This window comes from Thermobia domestica, chromosome 14, assembly GCF_964235325.1.
Source record: "Thermobia domestica chromosome 14, izTheDome1.hap1.1, whole genome shotgun sequence".
Classification (NCBI taxonomy): Eukaryota; Metazoa; Arthropoda; class Insecta; order Zygentoma; family Lepismatidae; genus Thermobia; species Thermobia domestica.
In genome coordinates, this window is record NC_137467.1 from 175305463 (window position 1) to 175331149 (window position 25687).

Here is a 25687-nt window from a genome sequence, read left to right on the forward strand (position 1 = left end):
TAAAGTACAATATCATACAGAACTTTCTTAATGAGTCAATTATAATTACATAGTTTCCAAACACCAATTCCGTTTCATATGAACTTGACAGTCTTACTTTACAACATATGCAATACTAATTTAAGATGTGTGAAGAAGTGCGTGTTCATATTCTTACCTGATCTCTGGAAATTGGGTGATAGTAGTTATTAATATAAATCAATGCAGCCCACCAGTTGTTTACGCATGCATCTTTGACGTGCCCCACTCTGTAGTGCCACAACGGACCATCGCCCAGTCGATAAAGTAAGGTAGCATAGAAGCCTATCATTATGGCCAAGGCAGGTGTAGCATAGAAGCCTATCATTATGGCCAAGGCAGGTGTTAACCTAGAAGTAAGGAATCATGTGTTTTAAAGAGGAACATTTAAAGAATATAGTATAACCATATAATACTTACAACTTAAACTTTACATACTCTATGTTTGAATAATATTTTTCTTTATGAAAATTTCTAAAATTTATTGCGCAGGAATCCTCTGCACTATTATGAGAGTAAAGGTATTGTAATATTCGTTAGAGTAACCGTGCCCCGGTTTTCCCTCACATTTTTAATATAAAAGGCGTCATATACTTTATATACCTAGATAGAAAATTACATATAAGTAATTCCGTAAAAAGTTCTTTCCTCTATAATTGGGCTTGCTATCTTTTTCATAATAGAGGCTTGGGATTTGATAGTTAAGTATGGCCCTGCCCGTTGCAGCTAGTTCTAATAAAAGCCTCTTAGTCGTTGCAGCTCAAATGTAGGCTGGTATCTTTTGCCCACTGCAGCTTGGAGACACAAAAGGAACTTATTTTCCGTTCAGAGGTAGGTTAGAGGATTCTCTCCCATCCAATGCAGCTCGGAGAGATAGGTTGGGTATGACCACTTAATAAATGATGTGGTCTGTTTCAAGATGTCCGTTTTTATAGCCAGTCTTTGCAGATGGGTTTGTGGAGGGGTTGAAGGGGCCCTCTTCGTATCTCTTCGTGTTCCATCGGTGGCAACATCCGTCGGCTGATTGCTGGTACTTGTGCTGAAGCGCATACTTTTATTTACTAATAGAAGGTCCTTTCAGGAAGTGAAGATATTGGATTATTGTCAGCAAAATAGTGAGACTTTAATAGGATGATGATTAGACTCTACACCATTTTGAATTGGAGTTTTTCTCTTATTCTAAACTGAAATATTAGTTTCTTAATTCAAGTACTATTTCTACTGCAAAAGAATTCTCACTGAATGAGAGAAATTATATTTCATCATAAGTTGAACCTAGAGCCACGCATGCCAAAGTGTGAAGTAAACGTAAATTTGCACAAGAACATGAAGCAAACCGAATTTTTCTTTGACCCATATCACAAATAATCCAGATACACAATGGTGACTTGGAGAGTGATATATATGGTACAACTATTTGACAGAATGATCGGATAGATGGCGCTAGTATCAAATTAAATATTTTTCCAATGAAGAATCATTTACAATTTTATACATTGTAAAAAGTGCAAAAAATTAATTTTACAGAATAAATAAAAGTTTCAGTTCATCCTATGTAACAATTTGATGAAATATTCAAATTTGTGCCTTACTGTTTAATGGTCCATGTAAGCTGTCCCTATATATATATATATATATATATACATATATATATATATATATATATATATATATATATATATATATATATATATATATATATATATATATATATATATATATATATATATGTGTGTGTGTGTGTGTGTCTGTGTGTGTGTATCTTGTTAAACGAAGATCAAGTTTTCCATTTCTCTTCTCTTAAAACATAAACTTATATTTCATATAACACTCTTTTTCTAATTGTCGCAAAACGGTTTCATATACGGGTGGAAAGAAGGACACGATGTCATATATTTAAAGATACTACCCCGGAAATTGACAAGTGAAACTTATAAAATACCCTGGAAAGATCTTAGTCAGAATGGTAGTCCGCTTACTACAATTAGAACTTGTTGTTTACTAAACAAGAACGCTATCCACTACATCACCTTCATTTTTATTTCTTTAATTGATTAATTGATTGGATGGGAAATTAGTGTCCCTTTCAACACAGAGCCTGGAATCCAAATCACATGACTTCCAGCCTGGAGTTGAACTCTAGCTCCCACTAGAAAAAGCGAACCCTATTCGTTTAACCACGAATAAGCATTGTATAGCCACAACTTTTTCTCTCACCGTAACAATCTTTTCATATATTCTAAAGGGTTATTCATAAAGCGCACCGGTTTTAGATCGTCCGGCAAATCATTGTTTCTCAGTTACCGACATTGTTTTGTATTGTTGCACTACCCACGAACAATCTGATTGTCGCCTTATTCTGAATTTCTCGTATTTCCTCGGTCTGTGTCTAGCCAGGGAGCAGCTTATTATAGCGCAACGTGTAATAATTGTAAAAGCTTTCTATCTGAACGGAGAAAGTTATGCAGCAGCTCTCAGACGACTTTGCGCGGTTCTAGGGCAAAATGAGGCACCGAATGAATCAACAGTTCGCAGACTTATGAAAAAATTCATTGAAACGGGTTCAACAGTGAACATTAAAAGTCCTGGGCATCGTCGTAGTGGTCGTCCTGAGCAAAACATTGCGGTGCTTCGTGACAGTGTAGCTGTTAGTCCAATGAAATCGGTTCCTTGCCGTTCCCAAGAATTGAGCATAGAATGTTCTTCAGTTCAGAGAATTCTCCAGTATGATCTCGATTACTTGAAATCGGAATGTGTGATGAACATGTTTATGAATTCTGTTAGTGTGTTTTGAAAAAATAACGTTCATAATTTAAAGTAACAAAACTCTTTGAATAACCCTATATTGTAATATCCTATGAGATGTAAACAAACAATTTCACGTGGCAGTGTTTACAAACACCACCACGTATTTCGGCAAGAGGATCTCCCACCAGATGGATCTACAGTCACATGCAGACGACTGCTTCTGGCCCCTCCCACGGAGCAGAAGACGGCATCGGAGCAGCAGCGCCACCACCACCCAAGGAACCATATAAATTGGACGGACGAAGACAACTCGACATCAGTTTTCTGGTGACCCTCCACTAGTCTGCTACGGGACTTTTGGAATAACGTAACCCCAGGCCTCTAGTCTGCTACGGGAATACGCCTATCCTATCTCCTGGCTTAGCCTTCTACGGGGCTCTGTCTGGGAATCCTAACCTCAGCCGCTTAGCCGCTTTTGGCCACTTAAACCGCCTCTGCTTGCTACGGAATACTGATTCCTTAATTCCTCTCTGCTTGGGCTGCTACGTGGCTCTGTGGATATCCTGTCTGCGACCTTACGATCAAAGACTACCTATTTCTAACCTTTCATATTAGAGACTATTTTCTATAGTACTTTGTGAAAATACTTTTATAATGGAAGCTTTTATAATAAAACTGGTAGTGGGAGTCGATTTCGGGCGCTCTTTTTATTAAATGCTCTACCTACAACCTATATGAGACAAAGTTTTACAATATATATAATGTAATAGGGAAACTACAAAAATTACAAATTGTCAATTTACCTAAAGTATCTATATAGGTAGAACGATATGATATTGAATCCTCCTCTTGCTCTGACATCTCGAAGAAATATGTAACAAAGAAGAAGTCCACTCAAAACAAAGAATGTGTCCACTGCAAGAGCTGCATTGATTACCGGCATCTCAGTAAATCTCTGCGTCAACTATTTAAAATACAAATAAATAATATATAAACAGTGTATTATCAAATTACATGATTATTAAATTAAGAACACATTATGTATTATATGTAATCTGATGGTAGTTCAGATAGACTAATCTCAATGACGGGAAATTCAATAGTTTCTTGTGAAACATGAAAAAGTACATACACTCCAAATTTCAGATTTCCAAGGACCTTATAAAATAGAGGATCTGCCCTTACTACAAAATCTTAAAGCAATACGTCACAGTTTCACCACCCCTACTCTGCCCACTTCGCCCAATAGGATCGCAATGTTTTGAGCCAACAATCATGGCAGAAACGAAAGTAGCCAATCAGACGTGTTTATGCTCGATTGTTTTTTTGGCTTCATCGATTTAATAGGATGAAGGTACATATGGGCAGATCCTCTATTTATAACATTCTTGAAAGATTCTTACCCATTTTGCTGATAGTTTCCCCCTTTTTTGAATGAAGAGTTGAGAAAAGACTTATAAAATGTTTCGTGTGGAGTACTGTGCTGTATGGGGTAGAAACATGGACATTACGTAAAATATGGTGAAAAACAACTGGAAGCTTCTCAAATGTTGGTGTGGGTAAGAAGGGATAGGTGGGTTAAGCTGGAAACGAATGAGAGGGTGTTAGAAATGTTAGGGGAGAAGAAGAACAATTTTAGATATTATTAAAATGAGGAAGAGAAACTGATTGGGACAGTGGTTAAGAAGGAACTGTGTCATGAGGGACGTGGTAGAGGGTATGGTTGCATGAAAGAGAGGGAGAGGACGAAGGAGACTACAATTGATGGACGATATCAGAACAGAAAAATCGTACGTGAAGACGAATAGGTTAATGGAAGACCGTTGGGCATACAAGCTTCTCAGTTTCAGCAAGTAACCTGCCAGTAATGGCAGAATACGTATTATGATGATGATGTTTGAGTATTGTTCTGACAATTAATTGCTATTTCATAATATAATGAAATATAAATATTGTATAATAGAATTCTATGTATTGTCATGTTTTGTCAGGAATCAGAATATACCTTTAATATATACGAGTAAAGAATTAAATATTCTTGATATATTTTTAATGTGATATTGTGTCATTTAAATATTACCCATCTTTAGCCAGTTAATTGCTAAGCCTTTCTCTGCCAGATTTACTACGATAATGATATGATTTATCAAATACAATATGGATTAATTGCGTAAATTATTATAAACAGCAAATATAAAAATGTACGAAAACTACGTCTTTAAAATGAAAGGATGTCAACCGGAGCCCAATTCGTGTTCTGGGAGGGTTGGACCAACATTGCCATGTTTCGGTTTACAAGAAAGTCTCTCACCAGTAATTGTGATGGTTAATAATCAAGGTATTGGAACTTTCCGGGTAGAAGCTTGAGACTTCGTGTGGTATAAATAATTCTAAATGGATGCATTTAGAATCAGAAAAGATTATGAACATTTTTTTCATCCAATTCTTGTTCATTCTTTCGTCAATGAGGCTTGGTAGAATGCCACTTAGGGCTATAGCACCGAAACACTTGTGTGTGACCAAAAAAGTATCTCAGTCGCGGGTTATCCAAGTTCAACATAAAACTTTATCGTATACCACTTTTTAACGCAATGATTAAAAATTTCATTAAAAAAAGTTGCACTGGCAGCTTTTTCTGAAAACTTAGTCAATAACTAGCATACAGAAAATCGTTTACCTGATATTCCGCACCAATCGTCTATCTCGAATACTCACAAGGGAACATCTTACGTTGATAGTAGCATTGCTCAATTAAACAATGCACAATTGATAGAGGAGTAAAGAAAAGTGAGAAATCCAAAGTTTTACGGGCCGACACCCAAAAACACAGGAGATACAGAGGAAAGAAGGATCTAGAATCATGTGAAGATAGCAAAGCAAAAGATACACTGACACAGAAAGAACTTCAAAATGATTAAAGTAATCAAAATGATATATACCCAACAGTATAGTTACCAAACATTGTACCTACAGACATGCTTAATAACATCGTGTGTAATGCAGTGTTGCCAACGGAGCACAAAATGAAGTTTTGTAAAATAGCACGGAACAGAAATTATAACATCTAGAAAATTTAATTATAAGTAGCACCATACCTGCGAAGTCGTGATATACAGTGTTGCCAACGTTTGAAGATAGGCCTATATGAATCCCTATATGAATCTCGTATGTAGAAAGGTACATACAGTACATGATTCAAACTAATTGAAACTAAAAATGAAAGAAGTAAATAAATCCAGTACCTATACACCTTATAAAGGTACTAATAATTAATAATAACAAAGAGGCAAGAATTGAACTGAAATTCCCTATATTAAACATGATTTATAATTCGCGGGGTTGCTCGAAAGGCAGCAGAGGTTTTAGCAGTTCCTTGTTTGTTGAAGAAACTTTAACGTGCCTTTCCTTGACCCTGTCCAGTTATTGATAGAGAGAGAGAGAGAGAGAGAGAGAAAGGAAGAGAGAGACGAGGGGAAGATATGATATCAGCGCGCTAATAAGAACAAAGGTAGGCCAAAGAATCCAGGGTTCATAATTCAGCAACAGTAGCAATCCTAGCTAGTCTTTTCACTTCTAGTCATTTTATAGCCAATCTTCATATTCATTTTTACGTCTCTAAAAATATACTGATTATAAGTAAATTGTGGGTAGGCAGAGGAAATTTAAAGGCTAAATTTTTAAAGCCAAGTTTCTTACGGGCATGCACTTGGCAGCTTGGCACCTGGTGGGCGAGGGTGTGTTGGTTAGGTGTTGGCAACACTGCAAAAATCAGTAAAACGGAAGTGTTCGTTGTCTACAGAAGGGATTTACTATATATGCAAGTTAAATATTTATATTTTATAGCTTATATGCAGGCCCGTATTCAAGGGGGTTCTAGGGGACCGGTTCCCCAAATTTTTACTGCCCCCCCCTAAAATGTTCATGATATCCTTGCAAATGAATTATGATATGGTAATATGGTTGGATCGGGCTCCCCTAATTTCTACCGCCTCCCCTACATTTTTGGGCTGACTATCGGCTTGCTTACATGTATTATGTTACGTTACAACATAAATGTATTAGGTGTTGCTAAGGTAAACAGGAACTAATCTATACACTGACCTGTTTCTCATTTCACATGATTTTTAAGGGTGCACCGAAATTGCGCAAACTTTCACTCTCTTATCTGTTGACACGAATTAAACCTTAATGAGCAGGCAACAAAATTGGAAAAAATTGTTGTGCTACGTTGCCATCATTACCACAAGCATTTCGGCTAATAAAAACAGTCACCAAAACGCAAGTTGTTTTAGGAAAAAAGGAATACACAGTAATAGATGACAATAGCATTTTCAGTTATCGCTATTATATGTGTGCACTGGCATCGATAGAGAGAGAAGAATAGAGAACATGTCCTATTGCACAATTTCCTGTATCATGTTTAACTGTAAATTTGCCTGTAAGATTAAAACTGTAAGAAAATAATAATTGAAAGCAAATAGTTATTGGAAAACTGTAAGAAAACAAATTTATATAAAAGAAACAAAAAAATTATAAATATATCTATATATCTATAAGTTTTACATATCGAGGACAGACGTTCGATCAATCAGATATAAGGATTTGTTTCCATTTTTCAGTTTTCCACGAAAGGAAAGATATGCACAATCGTTGTGAAGATGAAAATGGTGTTCAACGGCATTTTCTTAGAGAAAATTGTAAGCTACGAGCCATTGAACAGTTGAAAGAAAAGTAAAATAAAGTTATAAGACAGGAAGTTTATGAATTTACATAAACCATGAGAAGTTATGTAAGACATTTTTAAAAGTTGTAGGATTTAAATTCCAAGGATTCAAGCTGTAAATATGAAATGTTCTGTAAATATATATTTTGCTTTGTAAATATTAGGTTGCAATACAAGTATATCTCACAAAGGAATGCGCCAAAACAAACAGTACTGAAATTCGCGTACGGATGGTGCGCAGATGCAACATGGTATGAGCTGTGAGTGCCACACATGTGCTCAGCCTGTGTGGACTAGCGAAGTGTGCAGTTGGCGCAAATATAATGTTACTTACAACACAGGAGAAGTTCTTTATTGACGAGCACTGTTTGTGTGGAGCAACATCTACTGCAGGAGATGAGCACCCATGTCTACTGCATTGCTCTGGAGCTATGTCAAATGAACATGAAATCTTCATTAGTAACATATGGTTCAGTGATGAAAGCCATGTGTACCTTGATCGCTATATCGATCGCCAGTTGATTACTGATGCATTCTTGCATCTTTTGCATGGTTTCCGCCGCACCAAAAATCTGTCGTTACAATAACAATAGATGCAGAAAGAAGGGGCAGCCGCCCACATTGCAACTGGGTCATTTGTCCTTCTGCCCACGAGAGTTTGGACATCACTTGATTTCACGCAAAATGGATTTTCCATATACTTTCCACTTCCCTGGCCTCAGGGCTCAAGACGCCTACATATGGTGTATTCTGAAGGAAGCAATTTTCCAAACAGATAACCCACTACCAGTATACCGTAGTTCAGAGAGAAAATTTGCTCATTGTTCTGTCGTTCCAGCAACCCGTGTTCACTAACATGTCCATCGATCTATAGGACCTCTATGAAGAATGTGCGCGATCTAATTGTCAACATTTTGAACACATGATATGCAGGCATGTATTTTCTTAAATTTACAATATGGGTTGAGTAACGTTTAGTTGACATCCATTTGACATTTCTTATGTTTCATTATGTTGCACAACAAATAACTAAATAAATGCCAACGATGCGATTTTAGTACTGATTGTTTTGCCGCATACTGTACATTTTGTATAGGTGCAAAATTTCACACAATTTCCTGATTCCTGTTGTTGACAACGTCGTGGTGGAAATTTGCGCAATTTCAGCACTTTCTGCTCCTAGTTAATGAGTCATACATTACAGAGATTATCAACGATATTATCCTTAGAAAAATTTGCGCAATGTCGTTCCTTCGATTTTTAAAATTCCGGAACCTGTTAGGCTAGTTTTAGATGGAAGCATTTATCGTAGCATTTCTCGTAGGAGATGTGCTGCCGAAAATTTCATTTAATATTCTATGGCATCAAAAGTATATGGTGCTTTTAAAGGGTAGCATTTTGATAAGCATCTGTCGTGACGTAGCAAACAAATCACTGGAGAAGAGCGCAATCATGGCTCCGAAATTAAGAGTGAGGTAGCTAAAGCTATAGTAATTGTAACAACAGTTCCCGCCGGTCATATTAAAAAACGAAAATCACAAAGAAGTATGTGGACAAAGAGCATCCCTACTCCAATTCATTTTTCTTTACTACAATTCAATTTTCCACACAAAACAAAGAGCATGGATATTTGGCACAAAATCTTTCGCTTCTTTTTAACACACCACGGCGCTGCAATCGGGCCAGAAATGCTGGGGAAAATGCTACGAAATAGAGCAGGTTCTATCGACAAGAAATGCCATAGGATATGCCATGGCATGGGAAATGCTATAGCATTTGCTACTTTACACGATAGGATATCGATGATACGATTTTTGCTACGAGAAATGCTACGATAAATGCTTCAGTCTAAAACTAGCCTTAAGCTTTCAGGTGAAAATTTTATCGTCACCCTAAGTAACGGCTACCGGGTAGTCATCGTTAGCAGTTAAAAAAATAACAGATTGGCTGCATTAACGAATTTCTTTGAGACTAGAATATATTACAAGAAAATATTCTAAAATTCTCTTTTCTCAAGTGGTATTGTGAAGAGTAACTGATTAACATTATGTTCTTACAACTCTCACTATCGTTATCTTAATAAGTCAATTCTTAATAGTTAATACTTACATCGAACATAATAATTCCATTGGTCAGTGGCATGGATTCAAAAGCTTCGTATCGATGACCTAGCATCACCCACAGAATGCTGAGAAATCGGATTCCGTTAAGGCAACCAAGAGTGTCAGAAGATGAGCCTATGCTTAACAGCTTTTTCCCATTCGAGTATAAAGAGAATGCTAACAGCACATTGTTCCCTCCTGATCCTGAAATTAAATATATAATAATTAATCGAAATGAAGTGAAATTTTTGAGTTTTACGTTCCACGATTATGCCGGCTAGGCTAAAGGAGACGGTGGTGATGACCAATGAATGAAATGGTGGAATTTAGAAAGTGGGAGGAAAGTGAGAACCCCGATGAAACCCATGCACATGGTGTTTGTCCACCACAAAGTTCACTTGGCGAGAGCAGTGTTTGAAACCGGGATCCCATGCACCAGAGGTGAACGCTCTACCACTGAACCAACGCTAAATGTTAAGTATACTAGAAAATAGTTTTCGTGATGAAGATTAAATCGTAGTGACACATCCGAATGGGAAATATTTTCGATGTAGTTTCTCTTTAGATTTTTGTTTTTTGTTACGTCAACCATAGGTTGGTGTGTATCCTTTGGGAGAGCTGTTTTATACTGAGAACAAATTCACGACTTGTAGTATACACTGAACTCTTCGCTAAAATTTGATTTTTTTTCTCGTTTGCCTTGTTAGTACCTTGCAGTTCTTGCAAAAGCCGATTAGTAGAAGCAGTAGCAGAATGGCCTAGGCGGGTTGGAGGTTATTCTTACTTGAGGCTCTTAAGTCCAGCATATAATATTAGGGATAACCATTAATAGAGTATAGGTATTTAAAGATTGAAAAGTCGTAAGTGTCTAATAACTGATAATGTAATTAACCATATGATATACGTATTGCTACTTTGAAGATTAATGAGTTTCTTTCAATGTATAAGGTGTGTAACACAAAACAATGGAATGCCAAAATTGGTTTTGTGTGTAAATAAATTTTACACAGCACAGTGTATTGAAAAGCGATTACCAAGTTGATTTATTCGGTATGCAAACCCAACCAGACAGAAATAAGAAACCCATTATAGTGTATTAAGACCATTTGATTAAATGTTTGTTGCGTGCCCAAAGAAAATCCAAACGTGCTGTACAAGTCGCATATAATTAGCTACATATATTTTTTAGACATTTGGTGCCCTGTTTTTTTTCTACACAGGTAATGGTTCAGGGTTTGCCAACGATCTTCTTGAAGAAATGAAACAGTTATGATCGGAACTAAAAGTTGCTTATGGGAAACCAAAATATAGCAAATTACAGGGTCTCATTGAAAAGGCAAACCAAAATACTGAAAACATTCTACCAGTTTGGATTCATGGATAATATCTTGGAGTGGGCTGGAGGATTATGTTTCTCAAATTTATGTACATGGCTTGGGACTTTTTAATAAATTAATGCTTTGGATTGAGCCTCGAGTTGAAATCAGGACATTTTTATTACTTTCAAATGTAATATCAAATTTGTTACAAGAGGAAGATTTAGAAAATATTATAAGTGGAATCACAGACAGTCATGAATAAAAGTATAGTTCAAAGCAATTTTATGGGCTTTCATAACAATTCTATTCGATCTATTCTGGGAAGGTGCAGAAAAGCTTTCGCAACAGGGACTGTACACAAATCTATAATAGAAGCAGCAAGATCGTCTAGCAAGCATTAGGCTAGAGCAGCAGCCAAAGAAAAAGAAAGGAAATTAGCAACAAAAATAATTCACCAGCTGGAATTAGAGGGAATGTAATTTCCCAGTCCAGACGTTGATAAGACCAAAGGTTCATTATGTAATGTACTGGTTGTGGTTTCGAGCAGTAGCAAAGGTCATTTATGCAAACTTGGGATAATAGGTGGGTGTCCTGCAGAGACTGTATTGAAGATCGGAATTTGCTCTAAGTAAACAAGGTTTCTTCCGTACTACAGATGTGAATATGTAAAAGGAAATGTCTCTCATATATACAGTTCTCTTTCTGCTGTTGGATCTAGACAAGAATCTATTAAAATACAACTGGAGAGAATACTGTAGTTCAAAAACGTACTTGTGCAAAAATAGTAATAAATAAATAAATAAATAAAAAGTAACAATAAAAATAAAAAATAAATAAAATAAACATGTAAATGCCATAACTACTTCGTGTACAAACAAATATGTAAAAACACACTTGATATTTTCCACTCAAGTTCCAAAGGTAGCAGCTAACAGTAATTTCAAATTTCTTCTTTTCTAGTAGTATTTACTAGTAATGTCTATTATAAAACTGAAAGTGACTTTGTGACTTCAAAAATGTTGAACCACAGGGCCGCTCTCGAACAAATTTTCAACATATTTGAGGTTCGGACTTGGCATGGTTTTTATCATACCACTTTAATGGTGCAACGTAGAGGAGGGAGGCGATATAAAAATGATCGAAAATGAGCGATATTAGTGTCAAAACTATAGTTTTCGGTGGTCGCTGAGAAGAACAGTCAGATTTTCGATGCTGTTTAAATCTACATTCAGCCCCGCAACTTGGGAGAAGGGGGCATATATATACAGGGTGTTTCAAAACAACACCGACAACGTTTGAGAGGTGATTCCTCACACAAGATAAGACGAAAAGTATAGACCAACCTGGGTGCACAAATGCTTCCTTTCGGAGCTAGAGGCTGCTAAATACATACAAAAATGAAGTTTAGAGGTCCATAGCACCACAACTATAGGACTTATCGTTGTCGGGTCAAGACTTCACTTAAGAACTAGTATATGCAATATCCAAAAATACATGTTTCAGAATCCTAAGGTCCTCACGCAACAATTTTTATAGAGGCAGTTTGACTACGAGCATATAGCTAACTTGAAGTACTCACCAACTACGTCTATAAAAATTGTTGCGGAAGTACCGCAGGATTCTACAACATGAATATTTGGATAGAGCACATACTAGTTCCAAAATAAAGTCTTGATCCGACTCCAGTAGTTTTCATAGTATTGGAGCTATGGACCTTTAAAGTGAATTTTTTTATGTTTTCGGCAGCCTATAACTCCGAAAGGAAGCATTTGTGCACCTAGAATGGTCTAAAGTTTTCGTCTTATATTGGTGTCAGAAATCACCTCACGAACGTTATCCGTGTTGTTTTGAAACACCCTGTATGTATACAGTGTGACCCATTTTAATCTTTCCACGGAAAAACCTCGAAATCGGTTCAACATAAATGACTGAACAAACATTCAAATAGGAAATACCATGGGGCAAATAGAATGGTGATGTCGCGGTACCCTCCAGGGCCGCTCTTCAAAGGGGCGCTTGGCCCAACTTTAAAATTTTAAATGGAAAGATGCAGCGAGTGACACCTCGTTTGATAGACCTTTATAAAGAGATGTAGCAAAAGATTTTTCATATCGGTCACCGTATTCTAAATGGCCGCCAAGATATGTTACCTGTATCAAAGTATATGCTTGTTGCTCACATTGAATAGGTTTATTTCTGTTTGGCGTCGCAATTTTGTGCCTTCTTTCTACCCTGTGTAGAGTTGACTTGTTGGAATTCCCTGACTTTTCAGTTCTGGCAAATGTCGCGTCAAGACGATAATGATTGCAGTGCACCACCGAATTATTGTAGTTGAAGAATATATGTTTGTGGGATTAATTGCAACATTCAAATGTTCTTTCGTGTCAGGTATCCAGGAACAAAAACACTTAAGAAACGATGTGTTCAAACCCTGGTTCAAAAACTGTGTCAAACCGGGTCTGTGTTCAATATGAGTAGGCGGAAACCAATTGAAGGGGTAATTTGGATAAGGGCGTATCGACCTATTTCCGGCAAAATGAGATATACATATTTTCTGCAAGTTTGAACATGTATGTATGTGTCTTGGTGGTGTTAAGGTAATATGTCTGCTCCGTAGCGATCGCCTGTCTCCAAAAATGGTGTGTGAATACGTTGGTTAATTGGATAAGGGCGTTTGTTTTTCTGCTCTCCTGAAAAACTGAAGAATTGCTAGTTACGCCCTTATCCAAATTTATCCCTCATATTGTTATCCAACCATCTGAGGTCACCTGTCATATCCATAAGCTAATAATACGAAGTCCGCAAAAGATCGCCCGCAAATTATCTAAGCAAGTCCATAAGCACGAACAATGTGTCAGCGTATGGCGAAGTCTCTCAAACTGAAACAATACCGAATAACATGTGTTCAGTAACGGAAGGAACTGAAGGAACAGGTAAACAAGTTTCGTTCTGTAATTGGTTACTGACAGTGATTGCCAAAGAATATTTGAAACCTTAAATTTATGTCCAACAAAATGTCCGACATTTATCGGGTTACATGAATGCTCAAAATAGGCGGCAATGTCTGTCAAAAATCTATATACCTTTCAAAAACACTCTCCTTAACAAAAAAAGAAAGAAAGAAAAAAGAAAAAGAAAGAAAGAAAGAAAGAAAGAAAGAAAGAAAGAAAAAAGGTGTTTGGTGCGAAGTTTCTGGGACGTGTGTATTTGGTCCAGTACTCTTTCAATCAACAACGAGTGAGTTTATCATGGCTTCCTTTGACAGTATATAACGAATTGGGTCCACTAATAATACAATACTCGTATTCTAAAAACATGGATGCCATGCCACATTTTGGAAAACTCCGTTGGTGCATGAACTGCTTACAACAGCCCACAGTAAAATAAGAGGTTGTTTCCCTCACATTCCTCGGATTTTTAATTTTGTTAATTTTATCTCATGGGGATATTTAAAGTAGAATGCGCAAGCAAATAACTCCTATACCCTAGCTCAATTGTAACAAAACATTAACCATACTATTCGGAGTATTAGCCATGAAGAGCACCAGAGGGTATCAGCCAATAGGCTGCAATCTACACATAAGTGTCTCGACGTTAGGGGATACAACTTTCAGCATCTTTTGTAATATACAGGTAAGCCAATGTTTATATTTTCCTAATCTTTCGACAGGTATCACACCGGGCTACTTTTATGTAAGACACCCTGATTTGTAACTTGATTACCTGTAGCTCTAGCGGGTCTGCACAGAGCTATGTCGTAAAGCGTACTGGAAATCACCAAAGCTCCAAAGAAGATTAATAAACCTCTGGAAAGGAAATTGATCGAACATTAATGGGATAAACATCACATTCACGTTTTTTTAAATAAATAAATTAGTAAATATAATTATACTATTTATTTATTTATTTATTGAAATTTCGCTTTTCAGCTTAACAATCAGAAATTTAGTTTGACTTTATGATTGATGACTTCATTTCTAAACTAAATCTTATGGTTTCAAAATATTGTCGTCTTCCAAATACGTATGCTCCTACTCAATATATGTCTCAGCTACACTAGTTCTTTATGTCAGATTCCCTTAACTTGCAAACATTCTGTTTTACAATGTTTAAGTATCATCGAAATGTATACGCAGTCATCTATAATTGAATTCGGTTTCTCTCGAATCACAACCATACTTGTGACAAATTTGTTATGAAATGTATTAGATAGACATCAACATTTTATCTGAATGTGCAGGTAATGTATGCAGTAAGGTGTTTCTCTGGGTGTGCCAAATATATTATTTTAGAAAAAGAATCCCCTGTCTTCTGAATTTGTACAGCGGGGGACACTTCTAAATGGTACACCTTAGCCGTAAATCTCCATATGGCTGTACCATTTAGAAGTGTCCCCCGCTGTACAATGGAATATTAGAAACACACACCATAATGAAGTTACGTAAATGTCAGTTTAACGAGATAAGCTTAGTATCATTAGCTTCATAAGGTAATAAGTCAGTAGATAAATCAGAGAATTTATAGCATAAATGATAGCTGGAATCTATCGTTGGATACTGCGTTACATCACAATATACAGTATGTGACGAATTGCTTGTTTTCAACGAAACTAAATAAAATAATATGCCAGAACTATCAATGTATCAATATAAAGAACTTTTGTGACTCACAAATAAATTAACTTTTCCACAATTTCAAACAATAATTTGCTGCCGGTTCACATATATTCGACATTTAGCACGCACAGAAATTAATAATAATACGGAAATTGAGACTAGAAACTGAATTTACATTAACGTAAGTTTCGTTTATCAGTCTCGTTCAACAAGTTAGCTTAAATTTAAAATTGGCCGTTATCCTAGAAATCTCATAATTGTAGGATTAAGGTGTTATACATCTACGTAAAGGATATCTGATCATACAATACATTTATATAACAACAAGTTGTTTTTTGCTTTTTGAGGTCTACGGCCCCTATTTAGTCCCAGGGATATATGAGTTGTGGAGGCACAGTTTAAAGTGAAATCTGAACTACTGCAATGGATTCAAATCTTAATGCACTCACACTGGGAATTGAACTGAGCCACGCACACCAAAGATGGACGGACTACTCAGTAGACCAGATAGGAAGGCTAACAATAATTCAGGGATTAAGAATTGAAAGAAAGGATTTGCTTATAACTTTCCTAGCATTCTTGTGTTGGAAGTAGTGAAGATGCTTTGTTGCATGACTATAATAATAATAACAATGATGGTGATAATAACTCGGAACTCGGATGTTCAATACCGTGCTCACAAAAGCTCTTCATTGATTTCTGTCCTTAGCCAACTGGATTCAGTTTCTACTTTCAATTCCGATTTCTATTGGATCCATCTTAATATTTTCCTCCCAACTGCGCCTATGTCGTCTTCCTAATGGTCGTTTTCCAATTGAACTTGTAGTAGTAGTAGTAGTAGTAGTATTCCTTATAATAATAGCAATAATACTTACATCATAATCCAGTCATTTCTATCGAGCTTATTACCATCTTTGACGTAACAGTCATCATCCGAAACAGAAGGCTTAATAAGTCTGTTGATTTGGAGTCTATCAACCAATGACTGGACAGCTACTTGGAGGTCTTGGGCACTGCATCCAGACGGAATACACAAGGACCACATCAATTGCTGACCACTCAATTCTTGAGCTATTTCAGCTTTCGGACTCGCCTGAAGAAAATACAACAAAATGTAGTCACTAAATGAAATACAATTATTTTAATGATTTAGTGTGTGAAAGATTCTTCGATTAATAATCTCATTTCGTATTAAATGAAAATAAAAAGTGAAATGCAATCTTTCAGTTTAATGTCCTATGTTATGTCCTTTATGGCAGATATGACGATGATTAAGGCAAGTGAATGATGATGGATGAATTGGTGGAATAAGGAAGTGGGAGGAAACGGGAATACACGAGATAGCTCACGAATACGATGTTGTCCACCACAAACTTACTGACTGGGGATAGAACCAGGAGCCGCATGCATCAGAGGTGAACGCCATACCACTCAGCCACCGTGCCCCCACCCCTATTAAGACTTCCTCTGTCAATTAACAATACATTTCAGTAAGATCGAGTTTAACATCTCTTCTCAGCTCCGAGGCAGAAACCTCCTGATTAAAGTTAAAGTCGAGGAAGCCTAGAATTTGTATTGAATCTTAAGCATTTACACAGAGACTCGAATTCAAGAGGAAGCGTACTTTAACCATGTGTGTTAGTTGCCTACTTGACCAAGTGGGAACACTCGGACTGTTCTGAAACCAAATTAAATCAATTTAGTAGATTTTAAGTATTAACCAGAAACATGTAGGAAAACTCGATAGCAGTTTTTCTTAGGCAATACCTTGGAGAAAGATGTCCAGGGAATATCTCGAAAAAGATGTCCACGAAATATCTTCAGAAAGGTGAAGATAGAATAAAAGAGAATGAAATTGTATATTGAAGAGGCAAATTTTATGCTGACTCATATAGTTTGGTGTAATTTTTTATATTAGTTACGACTTACTTTATAGCCATTAGTGCTTATTGATTGGATGTACCTAAGAGGAATTATCAAACTAACACATTTTTAAAAAACAACACTCCCTTTACTAGAATTACCCACTAATGTAATGGTAAAAATACCCCGTTGGATAATTTTGTAATTTCATTTCGTATATTAATTTGATGGCGCGAAATCTAACGAAACATTTTTTTAACATAGTGTCCAACCAGTCAGGAAAAAAGATTTGACCTGGAAGCTAGGACATATACTATAAAAATAATGTTAGGAATGAGGCTATAAGGTTATGGACACAAAATGTTACGGAATAGTGGCACATGCATGTACCTAAAGTTTGTTGCTACAAGAGATTCTGCATAAACAAAATCATGTTTGCATTGCAAGGCGGATCAAGGTAAATAGGTAAATTTGGAATATACTGTATGCATTTTTCACACTCTACCCTGGCCAAGTGTTTTAAGTTGGTTACAAGGGAGGAATGTGGATAGATTTACATCGACGTTGCACCACTCGAAAAAAAAAATGAAATGAAATCTTCCACGGTTATGCCGGTTAGGCTAAAGGAGACGGTGATGATGAGAGATGAGTGAAATGGTGGAATGAAGAACGTGGGAGGAAACGGGAGAACCCTGAGAAAACCCACGAGCACGGTGTTTGTCCACCAGAAAGTTCACTTGGCGAAGGCTGGGATCGAACCCGGGACCCCAAGCACCAGAGGTGAACGCTCTACCACTGAGGCTCAAGGTGAAACAAAACGAGCCCTGCTGAGCTTCTGAACTCCTTCGCTCGTTGACGCTGTTTCGTAACGTAAATAAATTATTTTTATTCATTATATATTACGTAAAGGGCAAATGATCTTCTTTTAATGACAGAAGTGTTGTTAAATTAATAAGATATAAAAAAAACGTTCCCGAGGCCGGGTTCGAACCCACGCCAAAAGCCAATTTCAGTATTAGCCCATACGCTAGTATGCTCGGCCATGTGGACCGACAACAGTTCGTGTTTGATTTGTGCTATATGTATGATACGTGGCGAGAAAAGGATAACTTCAGAACCGTGTATTTAGCTCCTATGGCTAGAGTCGAGCGTCATTAAAATATATGCATACTGTATTATGTTCTCTCAGTTTGGAATCTCTGCCTCAAATTTGATTAATATAATTAGATGAGCATCAGTCTGAATTACTATTGGTGATGGAAACTCTGTTGTGGAATTTGGAAGTGTAATGAAACAAATATCTAAGAAGTGATAGGCGAGATTATGTTTGTTTTGTAAAGACGTTTGAGCCTAAATCAGAACCATGGTAAGTACTCAGATGAATGTAGAGTTACTCAGTTTTGGATATAAGTTTCTTGGGCATAGTTTCAGATTAGACGTAGCATTCTACATACTTATTTACAGATAAATAAGTAAAAATTATTTATTTACATTATTTTGAATAAATAAATATTCCAACGGTGCAGTTTTACTATACGGATCCACAGATTATAAAATATACAGAAAAATGTGGACAAGTCTTTAATTTGCCCATTTTATGTCGAGAACAGAACCCATCCAACCCCTATGGGACTTCTAACCCGTTCCTACTATTACTACTACAACTATTCCGTCTTCTCCTCCTCCTCCTCCTACTACTACCAGTATTATACTATGGATCAGTGTTGGGCAAAATCAATTGAAATCAATTGCAATTGATCAATCAATTGAAAGTAATTGCTCTGAAAATCAATTGCAATTGATTTCAATTGCAATTGATTTCAATTTGTAATTGACAATTAATTTCAATTGCAATTGAATTCAATCATAAAATTTGCAATTAAATTTTCGTCAATTGTTAATTGTTAATTGGTCACCAGGCAATTGAAACTTTTAATTGTTAATTGTCAATTGCAAAGGGTGCAACTGAAACATTCAATTGTTAATTGCAATTGACAATTGAAACTTGTAATTGTTAATTGTAATTGTTAATTGCAATTGAAATCAGCAATTAAAACTGAAGATAAGAAGATGTGTGTATATTGTATTGTCCACTTGTTACTGTTTTACATATTTCAAATAAGGTACTTAAAAGAAATGCTGGATACCTACCATCCCTTTCCCCCCCTTGGAAGAAAGCCGTGAAACTAAGTATTTTTTAAATATATTATGTTTATGGTTCTATCCCCCTCGAAAGAACTCTATATGCCCGTCATGACTACAAGAGGAATGAGCACGAGCGAGTTCGAGCGAGTTTTCTTGAAAACTCGACTCGACTCGAAGCAGACATCTTTGAGTTCGACTCGAGATCTCGGCTCGAAAAATTTTCCCCAACTCGACTCGAATTCGGATCGAGTTTCCAGTCGAGTCGAGCCAATTCGAGCTAAATCCTTTGTGTAGTTCCAAGTACTACTATCTTCAAGTATCCTACATAGACAATATAATTATCAATGATACTACTACTACTACTATACCTAATTATTATTATAACACCGTGTATAAACATGGAATATAGGCGGTTTGTATCGGAATACTAAAAATTAGTTAACTGTCGATCTCGGTAGTCAAGAAATCTTCAGGAGGCAAGGACATCGGTCACGAGGTTCTTGGTTTGAGTTCAGGAGGAGCAAGTATTCGGGCTCGAGCCAAAAATTGTTAGAAGTTATGGGACTCCAGCCAAACATGTTTAAAACTGCTCGCCCCGGGTTTAGGGTTGTCAACGACTCAAGCGGCTCGCTCAGAGCTCATTCACTTATCGAGCCGAGCCGAGAAGTGAGCCGAGCCAACAGCTCATCCAACCGAGCCAGCTCGAGCCGAAGGCTCACACGAGCCGAAACGAACCGAACCGAGCTGTGCGCGTATTTCGACGTTTTGTGCGCCACTGGAAGACGGTCAAAATGGGCCTCGAATGTGGGACGAAAATGACCCACTGCTCCGCCACTACCGAATTTCGAGGTCCTTCCTTTTGCATCGACTACTCGACTACTGAATTTTCGTGCTGTTTCGTGCCCCCATTTTCACGTTTTGTGCGTCACCAGAAGTGGGTCAAAATGGGCTTCCAAGATGGGACGAAAATGACCCACTGTTCCGCCACTATCGAATTTCGAGGTCGTTAATTTCACATCGCGTACCCTTTTGTGCGCGTATTTCGACGTTTTGTGCGCCACTGGAAGACGGTCAAAATGGGCCTCAAATGTGGGACGAAAATGACCCACTGCTCCGCCACTACCAAATTTCGTGGTCCTTCATTTCACATCAACTAGTGAATGCTTCGTTCCGTTTCGTGCCCTTATTTCTACGTTTTGCACGTCACCAGAAGTGTGTCAAAATGGGCCATTGTTCCGACACTATCGAATTTCTAGGTCGTTTCTTTCGCATCGTTTAGTGCATATTTTTTAAAAAGTTTTCTGTACCTACTTCCTCGTCTTGTGCGTCACCGGAAGTGAGTTAATCAGGCCTTTAAAGTGGGAGTTAAATGGCTCACTGTTCCGCCACTATCGAATTTCGGGGTCGGTTCTTTCGCATCGTTTAGTGCCTGTTTTGTACGTTTTGTGCGTCACCAGAAGTGTGTCAAAATGAGCTTCCAAAGTGTGACGAAAATGACCCACTTCTCCGTCAATACCGAATTTCGTAGTCCTTCCTTTCGCATCGACTAGTGAATGTTTCGTGCCGTTTCGTGCTCTTATTTCCACGTTTTGCGCGTCACCAGAAGTGTGTCAAAAGGGGCCTCCAAAGTGTGACGAAAATGACTCACTCCTCCGCCACTACCGAATTTCGAGGTCCTTCCTTTCGCATTGACTAGTGCCTGTTTTGTTACGTTTTGTGCCCCTATTTCCACGTTTTGTTCGTCACCAGAAGTGTGTCAAGATGAGCCTCCAAGGTGTGACGAAAATGACCCACTGTTCCGACACTATCGAATTTCTAGATCGTTACTTTCGCATCGTTTAGTGCCCCTTTTTTAAGTTTTCTCCGCCTATTTCTCGTCTTGTGCATCACCCGAGGTGAGTTAAACGGGGCTTTAAAGTGGGAGTTAAATGGCTCACTGTTCCGCCACTATCGAATTTCGGGGTTGGTTCTTTCGCATCGCTTAGTGTGTATTTTGTACCGTTCTGTTCACCTACTTCCACGTTTTGAGCATCACCAGAAATGCGTCAAAATGGTCCATCAATGTGTGAGGAAATAGAGCCATTGTTCCGCCACTATTGAATTTGGAGGTCGTTTCTTTCGTATCGTATAGTGCCTGCTTTGTACTGTTTTGTGCTCCTATTTCCACTTTAGTGCGACAACGAAAATGGGTCAAAAGGGCCTACAAGTATAGCGGAATAACATAATGCTGTTCCGTCACCATCGAATGTCGAGGTCGTTTTCTTTACATTTTTTATGCATGATTTGTGTCGCTTTGTGCATCAGTGGGAGAGGGTCAAAATGGACCTTGAAAGGGAAATGAATATGTCTTTTTCTGCCATATTTGTAGGTAGTCTTTGACCCACTTTCGTTGGCCTACAAAACGTGAAAATATGCGCAGAAACGGTAAAAACATGCACTAAACAATGCGAAAAAGCGACCTTGAAATTCGATACTGGTGGGAGAGTGGATCGTTTTTCTTCCCACTTTTCTTCCATTTTGACCCACTACCATTGATTCACAAAACGTGGAAATAGGCTTACAAATTCTTAAATTAATCATAATTCTTAAATTAACTTTGTGTTCACTCCTTAATTGTCAACTTTGCCGTCGAGAGAAATGTAATACTGTTCTATTGATAGCACTAACCAAGGGCGCCCATCACGGGGGACAAGGTGGGGCACTTGCCCCCCCCCCTTTAGAGGACATTGTGCTTCGGAAGATCGAAAACCCAATAGATGTTTTAGAATAGTTACCGCAGAATTTGAGACTACATTTGAAATGTCGCTTATACTTGCCCCCCTTGGAAACCACAACATGGACGCCCTTGGCACTAACGTAACATATGCTGTGGATAATATTACACTTTCCTACACCTGGCTAGCTACTTGTAAAAGACAACGAAAATTGAACACAAAATACTATGAGTAAATATTTTCTATTAGCATGTTAAAGGTAGGTATGCTTTTATTGTAATAGATTTGTAAGTTACATAGGGAAATAGAAACTATATCCTGGATCATGATGGTTATTGAAAATGTGATACAGATTCTGCTCAGTTCAATATCTTACGGTGACGCCATTTAGGCTAAAGGAGAATGATAGTTAATGAAACTGAATGACTGAAATTTTATTTTTTCTCTCTCCCCGCGGGAATCGAATCTGGGACTACGTGCATCAGAATTGTATGCGCTACACTGAGAAAAATCCTTCTCCGGACAGCGGTACATTGTACAGCGGGAGACACTTCTAAATGGTACAGCCATATGGAGATTTACGGCTAAGGTGTACCATTTAGAAGTGTCCCCCGCTGTACAAATATACGGAATCCTCTTGCTTACTACAGAAATCAGTACGGAGCATACGTTATCCATGTGCTACATACGCCCGGCCCATAAATGTTACATCATGCCGTTGCAGGATGTCTGATGCCTAGAAACTCGATACTATTCGTATTATACGAGTAAGGTAAGGCTTAGCTCATAGCATTACAGTCTTCCGTATATCACATGTATGTACATGTGTTATATTCCTCTGCTATATTGTTATATACGTCCATTTGTATGTGAGATCCTAACCGCCTACATTGTTTCATACGGAAAATACATATAGATGGAACACTTATACGGAAAGTATTATAAAACATGCGTTTTCAGTTATACGTCTGCAGTACGTTAAGTCCAAAATCTACAAGATTTAGAAATGTAACATACGATTTTACGTACGCCACATACATTTTTCTCAGTGTAGAGTTTTCTTTCAAACTTCTACAAATAGCCTGGATGGTCAATTTACGCTGCAATAATTAAACCTTTGAAAATTACGAAATTGAAAGAAAATGTTACTTAATATGTTACTGTTCTTTCCATAATTATCTTAGATTCATTGCTCGTGCATCATTATCTTTGAAACATATAGAAATCTTGAATGATGCCACACGCGTATCTTGGTCCCTAACTCGGAAGAGAGTAGGCAATTGTCAACAAAACGATTTTCTGGCAAAGAGCATTTCAGTGAGGTTCGTGACAGAGGTACCTCCGCCGAAAGCATCTTAAAAAGCAATACTTGACTTCATCTCGAGTTTTTTTCTCAAATGAGTGAAAAAGGGGCAATATATATATATATATATATATATATATATATATATATATATATATATATATATATATATATATATATATTTGAACCAATATGTATTGCGAAATGGGTTTAAGAAACACTAAATTTAGGAAATTTCATCTCGTATAAATTATGCTAATTGATGACGTCATTGTCTTCGGAATTAATCGGTTTCATGTTGTTTAACAATCTGAGCGCTTCTTGCGGAAGTCTCAGGGTTAGGTACAAGATCAAATGGACCCAGAAAATTGCATGCCCAATATTACATTTTTGTCAACTTTCATTGACATATCATGAATATTTATTAAGATATCCAGGATGTTCGAAAAAGTCATTTACAACGCATTCAAGGTGAAACAACTCACAGAAACAAGAAAATAATTCCGGCGTTTATTCTATCGGAATCACTTAGTTTTCGCTTTAGAGGCTTAAGAAAGCATAGGAAAATGAAATTTTGAGCTGGATATCTCCCAAATTATTACCCATGGATCTGAGGTAGTATGTTATGGTCTTGAACTTCCAATCCGCACTATCAAAAAATGCATGATTCAAAACTTCTTCGTGACGGCGCAAGGGATTCTCAGATATTTCGTTATGGAAGGTGGGTCCGATTGATAACGTGTAAGACGACGTCCCAGCAAGTACCAAAAATTCGTTAACAGAATATCGATATCTTGAACAGAATGAAGATAGTGCAGGATTTTTAGTGTGTCTTGAGTGTTGCATGACTAGAGGAAAGAATGAGTGCTGTGGAGCCTAACTTGGAAGGGGGTTCACCATTTACCAAAAATACAGCATCTCATGAGCTCCTCAAGATTGGTACTTGAAACGTAGTATATAAACTACTTATTAAACATAATTTAAGACGAGTTAAGGATCAGCTTCCATATTTTCACTCTGTATAATTAGCACGGGAAAACGGATAAAGCTTTTCAAATGACATTTTGATTACACGTTGTAGTTACCAATTACATGAAGTCGGAAGTTACCTTGCCCCGTTTATTAATACACATGACTTGAGAAGAGAAGAGGGTCCAGACTGTTTGCCAAAAATATATTATCTTACGAATCCTTAATTGTTTAAAATATAGTTTTGAAAATAGTTGGAACTTGGGTCGAGTTGGGTTTTTGAACTCTCATTTCGACTGAAATACAATTTCTAAGATGTGAAACAGTATTAAAAGTTCTCAAACAGAATAACAACTACACTGCCACAGGTAATTTTTCTTCCCCAGAATTTTCTTTTATTATATCATTACAATTGAACTGCATACCCAGAGGGAGGAATGGAGGTTCAAATATATCTTCATTTTTCTTTTTTTTCTTTTTTTTTTTTACATAAACCTATTCTTTCCGTGCGACGCTAAGTACTTTACCTAGTATATTAAACAATATATAGACTTGTTACATAATATTTCAAAAGATCAAAGAATAAGTTAGATCCCATGAAAAGACAAACGAAATACTTTTGCTTGGGAAGTCATGATTTGGCATCGCCATGGTTATGAATAGAAGACATCGCCAATACAGGAGAACAGATGAAATGGTACTATGTTGCAGGCGAAAGGCCAATTTTAAGGGAGCAAATAACACTATTATCTGTCAGTGTAGCTGGTGGTGATGCATAAAATGCTCCACTACTAAAACTACAAGTAATGAGACGTGCAAATAGATCGTTACGGAATATTAAAATAGTGTACAGTATATCGCAAAAAATGTAATGATACAACAGTCAGCCGTAGTCTCTGGATAAGCTTGCATATGTGCATTATTTTTATTCATATTAGTTTCATTTTTTTGTATATAGTTTAGTAGTTTTAGTGAATTCTTTGTGATTCTTTTAGTGATTTTTGGTGAGTTTTAGCGAGTTGTGTTTGCATTAACTGGCAACAGTGCCTTCAGTGTTCTATTCAAGTGGTGTCTCTGCATTCGTACAGTGTGTTGTCAAGTTCAACTAGACAAAGCATTCATTCATAGTTTCAAAAAAGCATATTTGTTCACAGTTTTTAGAAAAAC

At 37.1% G+C, this 25687-nt stretch overlaps 1 protein-coding gene across 1 annotated transcript in view; it reads right to left on the bottom strand.

Annotated features, from left to right (window-relative positions):
- Window positions 1-25687, bottom strand: part of LOC145670486 (nose resistant to fluoxetine protein 6-like) — a 71251-nt gene that overhangs the window by 33213 nt on the left and 12351 nt on the right. Inside the window, exons 3-7 of the mRNA XM_081739208.1 lie at window positions 16402-16619; window positions 14634-14716; window positions 9599-9795; window positions 3570-3730; window positions 158-368 (exon numbers count right to left, since the gene is read on the bottom strand). Coding sequence (XP_081595334.1) covers window positions 158-368; window positions 3570-3730; window positions 9599-9795; window positions 14634-14716; window positions 16402-16619 — 870 coding nt within the window. The remainder of the gene's footprint in view (window positions 1-157; window positions 369-3569; window positions 3731-9598; window positions 9796-14633; window positions 14717-16401; window positions 16620-25687) is intronic.